Consider the following 19715-nt stretch of genomic DNA (forward strand, 5'->3'; position numbering starts at 1 on the left):
GTGTGTCGATGTGTGTGTGTCTGAATGAAGTAATGCCACTCACTCATAGAAGGTCGTCCAGCCGATTTGGATGCTCTTGGTTGCCAGCAGACCACTGTTGCCGTGGTAACTAAACAACACCAGCTCCTGACCCTGTGCCGTGAGAGTCTTTAAGCCCCCGTTGGTCCCGATTGTCAGCCAGATGACCTGCACGCATCAAATATGTGGTTATAGTACGCACCGGTACGTACAAAACTGAGATGAATGAAAAAGGACAAAAGTTTAGGATCAGTTAAACATGTGACATATTTAACCCTTAAAGACCCAAAGAGCCACCGGTGACCGAAACCACCCACTGATCTGAACTGTTCAATACCTGCTGATCCATTCATTCTATCAATTACACTGGTCAACAACTAATTTATTGTTGAAGTTTTTTGAGCTGATTTAGGATCATTTTGGTGCTGAATCCAAAAATCACATTCATTTTGCTCAATCAGGTCAACTTTCTGAACTATGCTACATATTGGCTTTTGAACCTTTTTGCTTACATTTATGGGCATTTTCACATCATATGATACAAAGTTCTTTCATATTTCTTGCAATAAACGAGTTCTGAAGATTTGACTTTTGCCAATTTATGATTAATGTTTTTTTTAATATTACAGGTGAATGAAATGGCTTCGACTAGAAGATCTTGCAAAAATAAGCCTGACGTATTCTGCTCCATCTGCGGTGAATACACCATTGTACCTAACAGGAATCAAGTCACAAGTTTCATAAAGTGTGCTTACCAATCTTATTTTGGTATTAATTATTATATTTTGTGAGAAGATCAAATTTTTCAAAATCAAATTAGCCAAAAAAACCTGACCTGATGGAGAAAAACAAATGTCATTTTTGGATTTAGCGGTGCAAAATGGTCCTAATTCAGTTGAAAAAACCTGGACAACTTGCAAAAAACATTTTTTGTAACCCAGTGTAATCGGTGTAAAATACAGTTTGTCATCTTTTCATGGTCATCAGATATGACCCATTTAGTCACTGTGGAAACACCGATGGATGGACATGCTTGTTTTTACATTCAGTTAATGGTGTATTTCCTGAGAAAGTCACTTTTACTTCAGTTTTCTCCGTTTTGGTGTAATAGCCTTTGGAATTTTCATGAGCATCGAAATTACAGTCGCGGAAACAAGTATTAGACCATCAAAAGTCATTAAAAACAATGGTTCTGCAATCCAGTCCTATCTCCTGTGTGTGTCATGTGACTAAAACAGATAAAAGAAAACATGGAATGAATAAAAGCACTGTTTTTGTCAGTACAATGTCACAGATAATGATGGAAGAACTGAAGGGATTTTAGTTTTTATCAAGGAAACATGTTAAATGCATAGATATCAGCTGTGAAATTAAACTACTGTGAGCTATTTTGTTATTATTATCTTTGTCCAAACAAATGGACCTTTAGTTGGACCAGGCATTAAAATGAACAAGAAACTGAAGAAAACAAGGGGTGGGCAAAGAATTGTTTTCCATGACTGTACATCAGTGAAACAGTATGTATATCTATGAACCCAAAAATAGTGCATTTATATTTTGATAAATACTGAATAAATATTGCATTGTTATTGCAGAACAGAAGATTATTGTACAACTTATTGCACATAATTGAAGAAAACAAGGGCGGTCTAATAATTTTTACCACAACTGTAAATATAGGAAAATACATGTTTCATAGTGAAAATTGCAAAAAAAAAAACAGAGGATAGAATAATAATAAATGGTGATAAACTAATTAAGAAAGCTTAAATAAAGCGAAAAAAAATCATTTGGGAACTGACATTAAAGTAGCACTGGGTCTTTATGGGTTAATTGAACTCATTATCTGGACTACATTAACATATTCTCAATAGTGAGATAATTATTCCAGTGTCATGAGGAAACAAAAGGTCATTTTCGTGCTGGTGTTTAATGTAACACAGTATGTTCTTATGTTGTAAAGGTTCTTGTTTTTGTTGTTGCGTTGTTTGTTCGTATTAGCAGAATAAATGTTTTTTACATTTAAAGTCATCGACCTGTTACCTATAGGTTTGCACTTCAGTCACTTTGCACAGGTTTTTCTGCTGCTCAGGTTATTTAAAAATGTTTCTGATATAATAACCTTCAACTGTAATCTGAACTTTAATGAACATGTGCATCAGGGCTGTCAGACTCATGTTAGTTCAGTTCCACATTCAGTTAAGTCTGATCTGCAGTGGGCCAGACCAGCAGAATAATACCAGTGAAAAAAGTACAATTACATTAGAATAATGTTTATATCTACATCATTTCCTTAAAAATCTGAACAACTTGAAATGTCTTAAGAGAAACAAGTGCAGTTTTAACAATATTCTGCATCAGTTTATCATTTACACATGTGTGTTACAACTTACATTTCAATTACAGATACACATAATATTGATAAAAGTGCATTTACTTTTCTAAAGACATTTCACGTCGTTCATGTTTCTTTAGGTTATTCACTTTTTTTGCAAAAGGATAGTTTGTTAATGTAAATATTTTCATGAAATTTTACTTTTTTACACTAAAACAAAGATAAAATCTGCAGTTGTCATTATTTATAGGTTTTTATGACAGGTTTTTTCTGGTCTGACCCAACTGAGATCTAATTGGTTTGTATGTGTCTGTATGGAACCTGAAATAAAATGATTTTCACACCACTGATTGTTAACCCTTTCATGCACAAATTATGAGAACCTTGATCAAAATTTTTTCCTGAGTGTTTTTATTCCTCTTTAGGCATGAAAAAAACAATGCGATTGAAAATTTTCTTCTGAAAAATAAATAAATAAATACATAAATAAAATAATTTAAAAATTTCAAAACACATTAAAAACAATAATACTGAAAAAAAAAAAAAAATCTTATGAACCTATTTTTCATGAAGTTACAAAAATGTCCACTCAGCTGGAAACCACACGTTTAATTTTTGACGCACAGAAACATGTATTTACTGATAAACTGTGTGAAAAGTATGGGGAGGGCTTGTGATTCTGAGGGTTTATGCTCAGAAAAGATCTACATAATGTTACCAACTCATGTCAGAAAAGATATGCAGTGTCTTAAAACTTTAATGAAGATATGTGTAAAATAAAAATAAATAAAAAAAACAAAAAACAAAAATGAAAAGAACAACAAAACCCATGAACATACAAGAGAACAGTTGTAGAATAGCTGTCCACTGTAGTGACTAGTATGCATGAAAGGGTTAATATTGTCAGTGTAATTTTTGTATTTCACAAATTCATCCTACGGGCCAGACTGGACCCTTTGACGGACCGGATTTGGCCCCCGAGTTGCATGTTGGACACCTGTGATCTACATAATCAGTGAATTAAATACAGGAAAATGATGATTTTCACTGAAAAAAAAAACAGCACAGAGGATAATATCATAAATGGAGATAAATCACTTAACAAAGGTTAAATAGAGAAAAAATATCATTTGGGAACTGACATAAAAGTAGCGCTGGGTCTTTATGCGTTCAGTGCATTTTCCTCCTGTACACCTTGACATGCATCAGTGGTTTTCAAAAGTCTGTTCCTCTCAATTCTAATCTGTTCTGTAAATATAACCGCTCTTTTTACCTGATTGTCCGGGGCAACGACGCGAACCGGCATCCTGTTGGTATCTCTGCGGATGCGAAGGGTGTTCCCGCTGCTGTCTGTCACTGCCGTTACATCCTCCTCGTTGCTGAAAATTAAGAGAACGTGCAAATGGTTTAACAGCGGAGAAAAATACACGGAAACAGAAGTGAGAATTCTATCGCGTGAGGACGTCTGGCGGACATAAGTCTAATTAAGATAAAATCCTAACTATACTTACAACATCCTGAAGTGCAATTTGTGGATCGTATTTATTTTTAATATATTTATTGCAAACTACAGTGTTATTGTCTTTTAATTGTTTGTATACTTTTATTATACTTTCATGCTGCTTATATCTCTGACTTTCTGAATTTAATATTGTATACTTGTACTTTGCATAATAATTCCTATGCACCTGAATGTGTACAAATGCCAAATAAAACTCCCTTATCTCACTAACCTGTAGCTGAAGTTGTATTTGTAGTCCCCAGTGACCAGCGACATGGTGAACTGGTGCGTTCCGTTAGTGTCGAACACATACAGCTCCTGAGACGCCGGAGAGGCCACTTCATAGGAGCTGGGACCTGAAGCTAAAGAACCTGGAAACACAGACATGTGGTTCAGAGAGGTCCTGTTCAGATATGAGTGACGGGCTGGCAAACATACGGTCCACGGGCCAAAACTGGGCCGCCAAAGAGTACGATCAGACCTGTGAGATGAATGTGAACAGTGGAAAAATGACAGTAAAGATGCAGCCCCATGGAAATTAGGTGACGGGTGTGTGTTAAAAACTTAAACTAATGAAGAGCATAAACATAATAAGTTCATAAGTAGAATACATAAAGTTAAAAACTGAAACCATTTCAGTGTGGTAGTATTAAAAAAGTTTTGTGAAAAGGTGTGCAATTTGTTCTGAGTAGACTGTAGCAGAGTTAAAGAACTTACAGTGTTTATAAAAGGGTTCATTTAAAGGGTAAATACATTAAAAAAGGGATAACAGGTTACATTTTACTAAATACAGTACAGAAGACCAAATGGAAAAAGAAAAGTTAATATTTGTAAGAGATTACACAGTTAATAAGGACCCAGAGTAGCTACCCCTGTTAAAGCCTGAAGAGCAAAAGGGGCGCTACAAAGCAAGGGTATTATCGTTAACGAAAACTAACGAAATGATGGAAACTAGCATTGAAAAAACATTTTCGTTAACTGAAATAAATAAAAACTAGAATTAATAGAAAAAAACGATAACTAACTGAAACTATATTGTGTGCTTAAAAAACTAATTAAAACGTGTAAAAATTATGCATAAAATTCCCTTCGTTTTCGTCTTCGTCAGTGTCGGATTTATTGGATTAATTTCGCTTGAGCAGTTTTAGCTAGCAGCACCATACGACACTTGACGGTCCGTCACTTCTCATCACTTGTTATTTAGTCGTCTTCTCATCCTAAAAACATGGAAACTAAAGTTGAGAGAAAACAGCAGAGTACTGTACGGGAATTTATTTGAATATGACGGTGAGAAAGATAAAAGATGAAAAAAACAAAACTAAACTAGAACTAAGCATTTAGAAAAAACAAAAACTAATAAAACTAGCAAACCTGCTCTAAAAATGAATTAAAACGAACTGAATTAAAGAAAAAAAAATCAAAACTAAATAAAACTAAACTAGAATGAAAAATCCAAGACTATTAGAACCTTGCTACAAAGATATTAACAGTAAAGGGGGGTGAACTGCTTTGAGTCCAGGATCCACGCACAGAAAAACTGTCATCTCAAGTAAAACAAGTGTTTCCAGACACAACAAACCCCGCCCCTCACACATACTGTAGCCTCTTCTGGCATCGGTCCAGCTGATGTCATCATGTGCTGATGTCAGCGTATCAACTGCCTCTATATATGTGGCAAGTTTGAACTAAGTTGAAACAAAATTGATGTTTCATAGATGTGAAATTGTGCCCATTATAAGTAAATGGGAGAAGAAAATAGAGATTTAAAAATTCCTAAAAAATTGAAACTTTGACCTATTTTTCCCAAAATGTAATGAGATCTATTCTGTATCACTGGCAATCTACAAACCCAATTCGGTATGAATTCACCCAATAGTTTTGCTGCTACAGGCATGCAAAATTTCACCCATTATAAATAAATGGGGAAAAAAAGATTAAAAAAATTCCTAAAAAATTGAAACTTTGACCTACTTTTCCCAAATGTAATGAGATGTATTCTGTGTAACTGGCAATCTATAGTCCAAACTTGGTATGAATTCACCCAATAGTTTTGGTGTTACAGACATTTGAAATTTCACCCATTATAAGTAAATGAGTATTTTTTTTTTTTTTTTTTAAATTCATAAAAAATTTGAACTTCGACCTACTTTTCCCAAAATGTAATGAGATCTATTCTGCATCACTGGCAATCTATAAACCCAATTTGGTATGAATTCACCCAATAGTTTTGCTGCTACAGGCATGCAAAATTTCACCCATTATAAATAAATGGGGAAAAAAAGATTTAAAAAATTCCTAAAAAATTGAAACTTTGACCTACTTTTCCCAAAATGTAATGAGATGTATTCTGGACCACTGACAATCTATAAACCAAATTTGGTATGAATTTAACCAATAGTTTTGCTGCTACAGACATTTGAAATTTTGCCCATTATAAATAAATGGGGAAAAAAAAAGATTAAAAAAATTCATAAAAAAATTTAAACTTTGACCTACTTTTCCCAAAATGTAATGAGATGTATTCTGGACCACTGACAATCTATAAACCCAATTTGGTATGAATTCACCCAATAGTTTTGCTGCTACAGACATTTGAAATTTTGCCCATTATAAGTAAATGGGAGAAAGAAAAAAAAATTATATAAATTCCTAAAAAATTTGAACTATGACCTACAGTTCCCAAAATGTAATAACATTTATTCTGGGTCACTGGCAATCTATAAACCCAGTTTGGTATGAATTCAACCTATAGTTTTGCTGCTAGAGTGTTAACAATCAAACAAACAAATGAACCAAAAACAACAGCCCTTGCCTCTGATTCGGGGGGCGGGGTAATAACAGCATAAAAGAGTGACATCCATTCTGAGAAAATGTGAACAGAAAAGTCCAGCTGTAAGTGCACGTGTTAGAAAACCTCTCCTATAAAGGAGCGTCTACAGCCTGAGGCATAGTGTGTGCATTCACTTCACATTGACTGGAAGTGTAATGTTCCTTTGCACATTTAATTCACTTTGCTGCTTGAAGGCAACCGTTGCTTTTAAGTGGAGTGATGGAGTGTTTTCTGTCAATTACAGCGGCATGAATCAATTGACTTAAATGTCAGTATGACTATTTGTTTTTATTGGCTCTCTTGCGTAACACACACTTCAGCAATGACTGAATCGTCAAGAGCTTAAACGTGTTTATGAACTCCTACTGGAAAGAAAAGAACGTGTTGATCAGGTCAGACAGAAAAACACTTATCAAATGCTTGTAATGCATCTTTATGAGCTTATTGACAATTTTCAAAAGGACAGATTGTTGTACAGAGGCTGTCAGTAAGTATCCAGTGCATCCCAGACCGTGCATTAACACTGATGTTGCGGTATTCTTTAAAACGGACCAAAAAATGTGTGGAAAAATGATGGTGTAGACGTAAACTGATGGTGTTTTATTATGTGGAAACAAGTGTCCATGAAAAACTAGTAAAAACAACAAGTGCAGCAAAAAGAGTGGAGAAAAATACTGTTTACAAATATGTACAATATTTACATGAGTTCAACTTTAACTCCATTCAGCAGAAAAAAATAGTCAATGTTCCTGTAGCTCATGTTCTATTAAGAATCAACCCGCAGTTGAATGTGTGAGGTTGTCGGTTCTGTCTCTGCATTAGAGTCCTGTGGTCTGGACACAGGACACCAATCTGCCTGTGAGACGTGTCTTATGTGTAATGGAAGTTGAATGTGTGACTTTAAATCTTGCTTTAAAATGTCAGATAACCATCATACATCATACATCATGAACCAAAACGAAATATAAGTAGTTTTGCAAATCTAAAGTTGTTCTGTTCTGATTTGTATTTTCTGTGTAGTCAACAGTGAAAGGTCAGGGCTGTTTCAGGTTCGTCTGTGTTGAACTTGGAGAAAAGGTCAGATTCTAAAAAAAAAATCTTATCTTGCAGCTTTGTGGTAATGGTGAGTTGAGTTAATCTTGATTATGAACTTAGGGACTTTCTGTGGTCAAGAATTGCACAAGTGTTAGAACTAGACGTACTTATGGAAACTCTTAGTGGTTGAACTATGCAGTGTAAGCTAAACTGTTGGTGCACATGTCAAACCGAGGTGTGATTAACTCAGGTGAACTTTCACACGTGGTTTTTCTTAGAATTAGCTTACATGGAGTTATTGACGTAAGCTGTGACGTGTTTTACCCAGCAACAACTGTCAAACCAGTCATATTTGAATGTTGGGATTATGAACCAAATATGGAAGTCTTCCAAGTGACTGAAGACTAGAAAATGTGATGAAAAAGACTTTCATGTAGATGAGACAAAGTCAGAGACAAACAGTGTGTTTGATGCTAGACTAATTGATAACTGACTTTTTTTTTTTTTTTTTTAACTTTTTCTATTTTTGCCTGAAGCAATAAATCAAACTCTGTTTTAACTTTTTAAACCTCAACTCTTCTTTTTGGTGAATTCTTCATTTCTCCTGGGTTGGTCCCTCCACCCGAAACATAACTGGTGAGTTAATAATTTACATAAAGCGACCCCCCCCCCTGGTAGCAGTCCGGATTTGAGCCAGACTCCATTTTACAGAGTATTGGAGTGAGGTGGAGAAACACCGGCGGTCATGTGTTTCACATGGGCACGCAGTTCAAAACAGAGCAAAGCAAAAAGAGTACCCGGTGTATAAACTATAAAGATGTCTGACACCGTAAATTCATTAACTGAAATTAATTGTGGTTTTTGAGATTTACTGTTACTGGTGTGTTCAATCTCCCAATAGAAGTGGGTGGTACTTTCACTGGAGGAGAACTCAACTAATTAATTCTAAGTCCATATATGACTTCTATCAGGGATCAATAGGAACTAGACTGATATCCGGAACCATTTACATGTTATAAACCATTATAGGTCTGTGGTGTTACAGTGCACACAAACACGTACCAGTAGGCGGTTGGTTGCGTCTTATGGCTCGGATTCGGATGTTTCCCAGGTCAGCCACGTACAACGTCCCGTCCGGAGACACCACCAGCGAAGACGGACAGTTGAGTCTGGCGTCTTTGGCGTACCCGTCTCCTGTTTGGTAGCAGTCGCAGTTGGCGTCATTCTGCAGATCGGAAATAACAAAACAATATGAGAAGCACAGAGAGGACAGAAGACATGAATAATTCTACTGGATGTGTTTAATAGAGGACAGGTGGACGCCAACTGAACAGGAACAGCCACTGAATTTAATAATATGATCCAATATCACTGATATATTTCATGTGCAGCCTGAAGTGATTTACTGCTTTGTATGATCCATTCCCAAATGCCGGAGATATTATCGGTGTCGCCAAATAAATTTGAATTAAGCAAAAACTTTCTGGAAGCATTTTGACAGAGATCTACAGAAGAGGATTAGGGCCACTGGAAAAATTAAATAGAATTAAGGTCCAATATATTTTTTTATTAGTGTTCTGAGAAAAAAAGCTAGAATTCTGAGGAAAAAGTCAGAATTATGAGAAAAAAGTCAGAATTCTGACTTTGTTTCTTAGAATTCTGACTTTTGTCTGAGAAAAATGATTTAAAAAAAAATTAAAACAGAATTCTGAGAAAAAACTCAAAATTCTGAGAAAAAAGGAAGAATTCAGACTTTATTTTCTTATAATTCTGACTTATCTTTGAACAATGATAAAAAATTAAAACAGAATTCTGAGAAAGAAGTCGAAATTCTGAGAAAAAAGGAAGAATTCTGAGATTAAAGTCAGAATTTGGAGAAAGAAGTCAGAATTCAGACTTTTTTTCTTGGAATTCTGACTTTAATCTCTGAACAATAACAAAAAAATTGAAAACAGAATTCTGAGAAAAAAGTCAGAATTCTGACTTTAATCTCAGAATAATAATAAAATATATAAGTATATATTGGACTTTTTTTTTTTTTTTCCCAGTGGCTTTAATTCTCTTCCGCAGAAATCTGTTCTGATAACTGATGATTATATGTTGTCTCTAACATTTACTATGATATTAGAAGCTTTGAAATGTTATGAAATGATAAATTTAGACAGAAATTCACTTCTTTTCCAGCGCTGGATCAGTTGGATGGTTTTTAAAACTTTGACAAAGTTTGGTAAAATACTCCTTTATTTCATCTGCTACATATTCTATTTTCGAACCAGCTTTAATGATCTGTAATTATCCTTTTAATCCTCTAATCCTATCCATGCCGCTGTCTGTTCTTCACCACTGTGTCTGTGTGATGGGAGTTCAGATAAAAACTCAAACCAGGGTTGTGAAATGTGAAATTAGCACATTTTGTAGTACCTTGCAGTCACATTCTGACAGCGCTCCAGCTAGATGGGTGATTTCTCCATCAGTTGACACCTAAAGGAGGCAGAAAAAAAAAGTTTTATGTCAAATTAAAACAGAATATCACAGAATTCCCAACAAAAAAAAAACAGCCTGATGTATATGTGAATATGAGCAGAAACCAATGGGGCTCACTCATTTTTTAAAACACATTATCTTGAGATCACATGTTAAGTATTCTGTTATGTTGAGATAACTAAGCGTGTTTTCTCGTGAAAAGCGAATTATTGTAATTATCATTATCTTGATAAAACAAAAGGCTGATTCGACAGATATAGTGTGAGTTAGGATATGAAGTACAGTCTCTATCTGCTCCTTGAGTTGACATTTTCAGCTTAAATCACTTTCTTCACTGGTCAACAGTAGGTCTGAACATACAGACGCACCTGAAATAAACTTTAATAGCAGTAAGAGAAAAAAGTCATGTTGTGCATTAAAGATTCAATACTGCAACTTTAACCCATGAAGACCCAAACAGCCACTGGTGAACAAAAGCATCTACTGATCTAAACTGTTTAATACCTGTTGATCCACTAATCCGATCAATACATGTAAATAATTGGTGTAAAATACAGTTTGTCGACAGAACATAGAAAACATGTTTAAACTGAAAAAAACAGACCATTTTCAGGAAAAATAAGGATTAAAAAAAGACAAAATATTTGTAAAATGAAGAAAAAAAACAACCAAAAACCTTGAAATGTGGTATAAAAGTGAACAAATACTTATAAACTGAGGAGAAAATAAACAATATACATAAAAAATGAGCAAAGTTCATTGTTTTTTAATAATATCTCGAACCTGCATTTAGTCTTTAAGCCTTTAACCACTTACTGATCTAAACTGTTTAATACCTGTTGATCCACTTATCCAATTAATACATGTAAATAATTGGAGTAAAATATAGTTTGTCAACAGAACATAGTAAACATTGTTAATCTGAAAAAAACAGACCATTTTCAGGAAAAATAAGGATTAAAAAAAGACAAAATATTTGTAAAATGAAGAAAAAAAACAACCAAAAACCTTGAAATGTGGTATAAAAGTGAACAAATACTTATAAACTGAGGAGAAAATAAACAATATACATAAAAAATGAGCAAAGTTCATTGTTTTTTAGTAATATCTCGAACCTGCATTTAGTCTTTAAGCCTTTAACCACTTACTGATCTAAACTGTTTAATACCTGTTGATCCACTTATCCAATTAATACATGTAAATAATTGGTGTCAAATACAGTTCATCTTTTCATGGTCATCAGATATGACCATATTTGGACGTTCAGAGGCTCTGTAGTTACCATGGAAACACTGTCATCTTCTCCAACATTGATTCTCCAGTCAAACCCATGCAGTTGGATCAGTGACAGTGGATGGACAGACTGGATTTATGTTCAGTTCAGGACAGATTGGACTGAAAAACTCACTTATTCTTCAGTTTCATCTGAGATTTTATGAACATCTACATCATCAGTTAATTAAATACAGAAAAATACCAGATTTTCTTTGAAAAATGCAAAATACAGCCACCACTGACATAAAAGTGGCAGTGGGTCTGTATGGGTTAAATTCAATTTTATTACTGAGTCTCACACATATTCAGCTCCTGCATCACAAACTGAGCTCCCAGTCAAACTTATTCCTGTTTCTCATCCCACAAATAACAGCGTGATTAATTAAGTACGGCTTTAACGCCCAGAGTGACTCCAGCAGTGATTTAAATAACCTGAGCAGCAGAAGAACCTGTGCAAAGGGACTGAAGTGCAAATCTATAAGAAAAGAGTCGATGACATTTATTCTGTCAACACTAACAAACAACACAGCAACAAAAACAACCCAACAGGAACCTTGACAACATAACAGGCTGCCTTACATGAAACAGTAGCATGGAAATGACCTTTTGTTTCCTCCTGACACTGGAAAAATGATCTCACTATTAAGAATAAGTTATTGGAATCTAGATGATGACTTAAAAAGACCCAGTGCTACTACAAATGATGTTTTTTTCTCTTTATTGAACCTTTCTTAAGTGATTTATAGCCATTTATTGTTATATTATTCTCTGTATTTTTGTCATTTTGAATGTGAATTATGTATTTTCCTATATTTAATTTAGACGCTCATGAAAACGAATAAATTCAAAGGTTATTACAGTTATTATAGTTAATTGATAGTTGTATTTTAGCTGTAAATATTATTAAAATAAATAAATATACATACATACAACATAATTAGCTAACTATTATTATCGACATTATTATTATTATTATTATTATTATTATTATTATTATTAGCATTAGCATTATTATCATCACCACCTTGCTACTTGTAGTTTCTACTAGTATTTTATAATGTGAATTTGCCTTTTTTCAATAAAGTTTGTCTTTTTTAGAGTTATTTTCCTGCTGTTTTCTTGTGGTATTTCTTGTGTATTGTGCTGGTATCAGAACCTCAATATAGCTAATGTAATCTAAAGTAATGTAATGTAATCTAAAGAAGATAGTGAATTTCCCTCTGAACTAAATAAATGACGTTCATCTGTTTCTAAACTCTGACCTTTAGCTCAAACATCCTCTGTAAACATCTGTCATCATCTTTGAGTTCTGTACATGAACCCTGTGAAAGGGTCCAAACACAGTCCTGTCCTGTCAGAGAGCCAACTTTCATTAACTGTCATTCCAACATTTATTTCAATATAAAGTAGCTCCTTGTTTTGGATAATCCCTTATGGTCCAACTAAAGCAAAAATGAATTTAAAAGTAAAAATGTAAGTCATCTGGCAACACTAATACGTCAAATTGTCTCTAAAATGTCCCGTCAGACAGATTTCCCATACCACGTTTTGACCTGAAAGCACATTTGCACATATACTTTCACCTTTTCAAAATAAAAGCCTCTGTGAAGTACGTTTAAAGACAACCTGCAGAGCCAACATCCTGTTTTCAGACGACGCCTGTGCTCTTAATCAAAAGCGTAAAGATGCGTCTGGTATAAAACCCTGCCTTGGCTGTGGCTGAGGCGCTGATATAATTCTTCAGACTGGGAGTCCATCCAGGAACATCTCATCTGGGCTGAATAATGGACTGCACTTTAGGAAGGACTTTCAGAGGAGCGGCGTCGCACATTGAGGCCAAACGGTTGATTTTATCGGTAAAATGACAAACTGTAACGCGCTCCATCACCGCGGTGTGAGGCTCACCTGTCGGATGCGGTGGATTTTCTTTTCGTCCGTCTCTGCGATGTAGAGGACGCCGCTGTAGGACAAAGCGATGGCCGTGGCTCCCTCCAGCATGGTCTGAACGGCCCTCTTCCCCATGGTGTACTCGATGCCGGGAACCTGGCAGTGCATGGGACGACCCGCCACGATCCGCACCTGACAAACGCAAACACACATAATTATAGTTTAATAAACAATAGATTTAAGCTTGTGAGTGTTGGCTTTCATTTTGCATTGTTAAATACAGTTCAGAGAAATACAGATGGAAAATGTGTACCTATAAATCCACTCTGGGTGAAGTCTTTTGTTCTACTTTTATTTATTTCTTAAGATCCCCATTAGCTGATGCAGGACATCAGCTACTCTTCCTTGGGTTCTCCCATTCCAAACAGACAGAACAGCATCCATTTATGTGGCACACCCAGCTGACTGACCACAAAGGTGTACATGTGATTTGAATATTATAACCCTCTGCTATATTCAACCATCTGGGACCCTGAGAACCTCAGGGACTGGTCTTCTGCTGGTGCCCAGAGTCAGGACTAAACAGGGTGAAGCTGCATTTCAGTTCTATGTGTTTCAGTTCTATGTGTTTCAGTTCTATGCAGCTAAACTCTGGAACAGTCTTCCTGATGCGGTCACACAGACCTGAACTGTGACAGTGTTTCAGTCCAGGCTGAAAACAGCTGTTCAACTGTGCATCTATCTGCACTCTGACCTTTTACTTTGTTTTAATTGATTATTATTTATGTTTTATTGATTATGTTTTAATTATAATTGTGTATTTTTAATCTGTCTCTTCTCCATTTCTGTAAAGCGCTGTGAATTGCCCTGTGTATGAATTGTGCTGTACTAATAAATCTGCCTTGCCTACTCTGTTGGGTTTTCCGTTAATAGAATGGCCCAGTCTGGTTTAGAATGGGGGACACAACAGAACGGTGGCTCCAGAGTATAAAAGGAGCACACGTTCACGTTCACCTCAGATTCTCTGTGGTAACATTAACTGTCTTCATCTGGGCCTCCTACTTCCACCTGTAGTACAGGTCAATATCAATCAATCTTTATTTATATGGCACTTTTCATACATTAAGGATGTAGCACAAAGTGCTGTACATATAAGTTTAAAAATCAGTACCACCCCCCACCCACCCACACACATATATGCACACCCACAAGCTCACACAAACTTAAAAAGACTAACTGAGTCCGGGAGGATCAGAAAGAAAAAGTCAAAGTAAAAGAGGAGGTGCTGTCTCAGGAAGCCCTCCGCACCAGGAGGCAGCCGCCGACCCCAGCAGCCAGGCACCAGCGACACAGCGCCGCATCCCAACCAGTGGGAGAGGGCCAAATGGGACCCCCACCCACCAGAAAGGAGCGGACCCCAGTGAGAGAAGGTGCCACAGCCACCAGAGTCCACAGCCGCCCCGAGCACGGAGGGCTCCCTCTGATGAAACACACACCAAGAAACCCAATCATTTTTTAATTTAGTACGAGACGGAGAGATAACAAGCATTCTAGATTCAAAACAACAGATATTTATGTTCGCTGCCATGTTTATGGAATGACTTTTTGTGTCATCTTGCGATAATAAATAAACAAATCATTGCATTTGTGATTTAATGGAAAAAAACGACATTACACACTTCTGTTTTTTCAACGTTTAGTAAATGTCGGTAAAGTTTTGTGCATATGTCCAATGGAAAAGCAACCGGTGAGACACTTATTACTTTTAGCAGAGTTTTACCTAAGTTTTACCTGTTTTTTTTTTTTTGCAAAGAATTCTTGTAAATAATTGTATTTAGTAGTGATAGTGCTGTTTTGGAGTGTTCTACTAGTGTATTTTGCTGTGTTTTTGTGGAGTTTAGCCTTTTTTTTTTTTTTTTTTTTTACCTTTTTTCCCCACAGTTTTTAATCAGTATTTTTCAGTTTGTATGTTAATTGATAATTGTATTTTAAGTCATAAATATTATATGTCTGTATATTTATATATCTAAATACATATGTAAAGAGCTAACCAGGACATTTAGACATGCACTATCTGTAAACCATTTGCTGCTGTATACCTGTCTGTTCTCAGTGATCTGAAGCACTACATTGTTGTCCAACACGTAGATGGAGTTATCCATGGGATTGATGGCCAGATCCGTGGGCCACTCCAAACGAACCTGCGTGGAAAGAAGACAAAGATGAAGCTTAAATAAATACAAAATATTCTACAAATGTCAATGATTTAGAGAAGAGACACTTTTAAATAAGTCAACCTTTCTTTCTGGAATCATTTATAGAAACACCTGGATCTGGTTAGTCAGTGTTTAAAGATCAACTGCTTTTCTTCTTCCATTTCTGTTTTCGATAATAGGACGCTGTATTCATTCATTTGTAGTGGTGAACATTATACTTTGTTGTGTTTTTGCTGTAATTTTTGCTGCTTTCTTCACCGCACTTGAAAAAAATAAAGCCTATAGAGTTTGATAGCAGTATGTGATATATACAGGAAAAAAAATACTCTTAGAAAAAACAACATTAAATCAAAATGCAAAGACATTTAGAAAATCGGCTCATATGTGTTTATTGACTTTGGAAAAATTGAAACTTGTACATGGAAATTCATATTTTGAAAAATAATTTTTTTGGTGTTTCAGAAGGACCAATAAAGGCTCCAGTTTCAAAGAACTGGAATTTTCTGTCAATGATTGAATGGTTCAGGCTTTACAGGGTTCGGCTTGTTTGGAGCTGACCATTTGAAACGTGAAACATTTCAGTCAGCAGATGGAATCCAGTGCATCATCACAGCTGAAGTGGAACTCCTGAGGCAGGATGAGGAACAGGGCCCATGTGGAAGACTAAACGTACTGGAATCCTTTGACTAATGGAAGTCAGTCAATCAAATTTTATTTATATAGCGCCAAATCATAACAAAAATTATCTCATGACACTTTACATATCGAACCGGTCGAAACCAGAATCTCAAACCAGAAAGTGTGTGCCTTCAATTCAAATCCTGAAGTGTAAAACCCAAATCTGGACTCACTGAGCACATTTTATTTTCATTTTTAGTTTCTCAACAAAATCTTTGTATGGATGGTAGGGGGTTAATATGTAATTATTTTTGTCCTGTTTCATGTATGCAAGTGAAAGACCAGTGGAACTTGTCATCCATGGTGACAGATCTCACATTAACCCTTACACTTCCGCGTGCAAAAGACTTGTTTTGCACAATTCAAACTCGTGTTGTTCACTGAGGGATGGAAACTGACCCAGGACACTGGTGTCAATCGAGGGAGAAATACATGGTCAATAAACACATATGAGCAGATTTACGAAATGTCTTTGCATTTTGGTTTAATGTTGTTTTTTTCTGAGAGTCTACATTTTTCTGATACACCCTGTATACCATGTTATTAAAAACAGTGAAACCATCATCCATATGTAAGTCGGGGAACTTTCCTCCAACTCCGTCTGTCTGATTAAACTCTCAGATTGTGTGATTCAATGCCCACAGGCGAATGTAATCTCTCTTTAGACGAATCTTTTCATCAAGTTGGAGTTTAAGAGCAGGAGGGGTCGTGAGACAAAGGCCAACCGTCTGAGTGAAAATTATTTAGAGAACACAGCCACTTAAAAACAGACTGTGGAGCCGGTGGCCAATTCAACTTTGTCGAACTTCTACGGGGCGTTTGTTAAACTAAACTTAAAAGCTGAAACTGTGTGTCTACTAAACTGTTCCCTATAAAATAAGCACTGAATAAATGAACCTACCATGCACATAGAAGGAAACAGAACTGACATGTGGGATCTTGTTCTAAATCATTAATGACAACATCGATCAAACCTTTGAGCTCTAATTTCTGTGTCTAAATAGGAATGTTTAAAACTGCACTAAAATATTTAAATTAATAATAGATGATCAAGTGAGGCATCCTTCGAGCAGACGTCACATATTCACGTCTGGTTTTGGTGCATTGTCAATCTGCTGACTCCAATGGGATTTTATCAGCAACACCGACCTAAATGTACTGTACACACTGAATTTTCAGTCAGTTAAATCCTGCAGCCATCTGAAGGCAGCAGGGCAGATGTTAGAGATACATCTGCAGCCTCTGATTTGCACAAACATCACAGAGACTGAGAGAGTCATAGAGTCGGAGAATCTAGACTGAACTGGTAAACAAAGACAGGAATACAGAGATTTTTACAGGAATAAAGCCTGTTGTAGAAGGAGGCTTTTCAGTTTCAGGTGTGACCCTTAAGCCACTTGATGCTGTTTATATATGAAACTGGGTTCATTTTGGTACCTGACACTTTTCCAGCTTTTTTAGATCCAACAATAAATGAAAAATGTAGACATATTTCCCCCCAGGAAGTACTTAATGATGACCTCAGATAAATGCAAAAAAAAAATTGCAATCTTGCTCTGAGCCATCCCATAATTAATGAATTTTTAATCAAATATTGGGGACAAAAATAGGACCAAAATTGGGGCAGTTAAAGCTACAGAGGTGTCAGTGCATTAGATGTGAAAACACGGCTGTAAATGGCCTTATATACCACTATAAATAAAGACACTGTGTTAAATGTGTCGATCCAAGTGGTTTTTCTAACCCAGACATGTGGGTTTTTCATCAATCTCAGTCTCATTCCAGGTTTCGTGCATAACCCATCGTGTCCACTTGCGTCACATACAGAACCTGCCCATTTAAACACATATAAATTGTGAGTGATTTTGCAAAGGGCAATCATTTTTGTGAAACACTCTGCCTTGCATAATTAGTTTGATTCCCAAAATGTGCCTGTGAGAGAATAAAGAGATATTTTAAAAAACAGTAGTGTGTAATTTTCATGTCCCTTTTACCGTGTTCCATGCAGATTTTTGTACAAAAATAGAAAAATGTGTTTTATCCAAAAATCAAGCAATCAAGTACAAACTCCTGTGTGTATCATGTGACTAAAACAGACAGAAAAGAAAACATGGACTACAATTTTTTCTGCCACTGCACATAATATAAAATATTTGCCTATAAATGGCACTGTTTCATGATTTCTGATAATAATAATAATAATAATAATAATAATAATAATAATACTAACAATAATAATAATAGATTTTATTTGTATAGCACTTTTTATGGAACTCAAAGACACTTCACATACAGCTGATAAAAACTGAAATCAAACACATTAAAGACAGATAAAAGCAGGTGCAGAAGGCTGGTATATAAATATAAAACAGTTAAACATTAAAAAAGATCTTAAATAAGTGAGTTTTGAAAAGGGATTTGAAGGTGTTGAGGTCGAAGCAATGTCGGATGGTAGGTGGGAGAGAGTTCCAGAGGGTAGATAAGAAAAAAAACAAAACCCTCAGCACATGAGAAAACTTAGTTGTGCACTTGTAAATGATGCATTTACATCATAATATGGATGGTGTGTTTAAAATAATATGCGTGAAGCTACGGACGGAGCGGTGAGACCTGACGATGTGTGGGCTGTGAGCTCTGTTTCCACCAACAACACAAGAGGTCAAACAGATACGCCGCTTCAAGTTAAACTGAGCTAAATTCTGTAGAGAAGGGCATACAGTCAGAGTTCAGCAGACTTCAGCTCCATGCACAATCCTCCAACGGCGCCGCTCTGCCAGTAACAGGACGACGCAGACCTTAACTTTTACGCAGAGCAGGAGTCAAGTGTTAGGCCTTCAGGATAGAGGATGAAACGCTTAATGATCTGTGTGTTTGTAGGTGGTGGTGTTTCCATTCAGAGCTCTCTCTTGGGTATGGATTTTTCACTCAAAGTTACTTAGAAAATAAAAGGCAGACCATCTTTCCCCTCCGTCTGTCCGTCTGTCTGTCTCCCCCTCTTTTATTCTCTTCGCTACTCACTGAGAAGTTTCTGAAACAAGCGAGCCAAGTCATCTCATGTCACTAGATCAGATCTGTGCTGGGGTTTTTTTTCCGTCTTCGCAGCTTCAGAAACACAAGCACATACATGACAGAGGTGTGCGGTTCTTTACAGATGTCTAACCACTGCCTCCAGCTGCCCGTTACCTGTCTGATGTGCATGCTGGTATCGCAGGTCAGAGGTCGTGCAGAGGTCAGGTCGTTGCTGCCCAGTACTGTGGAGATGATGCCGTTGCGGTCGACTTTCCTGATCATAGTCCCGTCCACAAAGTAGATCAGACCGTTCTTATCGACCGCGATCCCTGTGGAAATCACACACAAATTTTGGTTTACAGTTCTGTTTTCTATTTTTTTTTTTATTAATACACCATCTTCAGGATGCAGAGGAGAGGGAATATTCCTCCAGAGGGGTGTTTGGGA

General features: G+C 36.2%; 1 protein-coding gene across 1 annotated transcript in view; it reads right to left on the reverse strand.

The window, feature by feature from the left end:
• Positions 1 to 19715, reverse strand: part of tenm3 (teneurin transmembrane protein 3) — a 776142-nt gene that overhangs the window by 82839 nt on the left and 673588 nt on the right. Inside the window, exons 35-42 of the mRNA XM_030128911.1 lie at positions 19443 to 19597; positions 15465 to 15566; positions 13384 to 13557; positions 10141 to 10200; positions 8782 to 8944; positions 4087 to 4225; positions 3627 to 3732; positions 44 to 186 (exon numbers count right to left, since the gene is read on the reverse strand). Coding sequence (XP_029984771.1) covers positions 44 to 186; positions 3627 to 3732; positions 4087 to 4225; positions 8782 to 8944; positions 10141 to 10200; positions 13384 to 13557; positions 15465 to 15566; positions 19443 to 19597 — 1042 coding nt within the window. The remainder of the gene's footprint in view (positions 1 to 43; positions 187 to 3626; positions 3733 to 4086; positions 4226 to 8781; positions 8945 to 10140; positions 10201 to 13383; positions 13558 to 15464; positions 15567 to 19442; positions 19598 to 19715) is intronic.

The sequence above is a fragment of the Sphaeramia orbicularis genome, chromosome 1 (genome assembly GCF_902148855.1).
Source record: "Sphaeramia orbicularis chromosome 1, fSphaOr1.1, whole genome shotgun sequence".
NCBI classification, from domain to species: Eukaryota; Metazoa; Chordata; class Actinopteri; order Kurtiformes; family Apogonidae; genus Sphaeramia; species Sphaeramia orbicularis.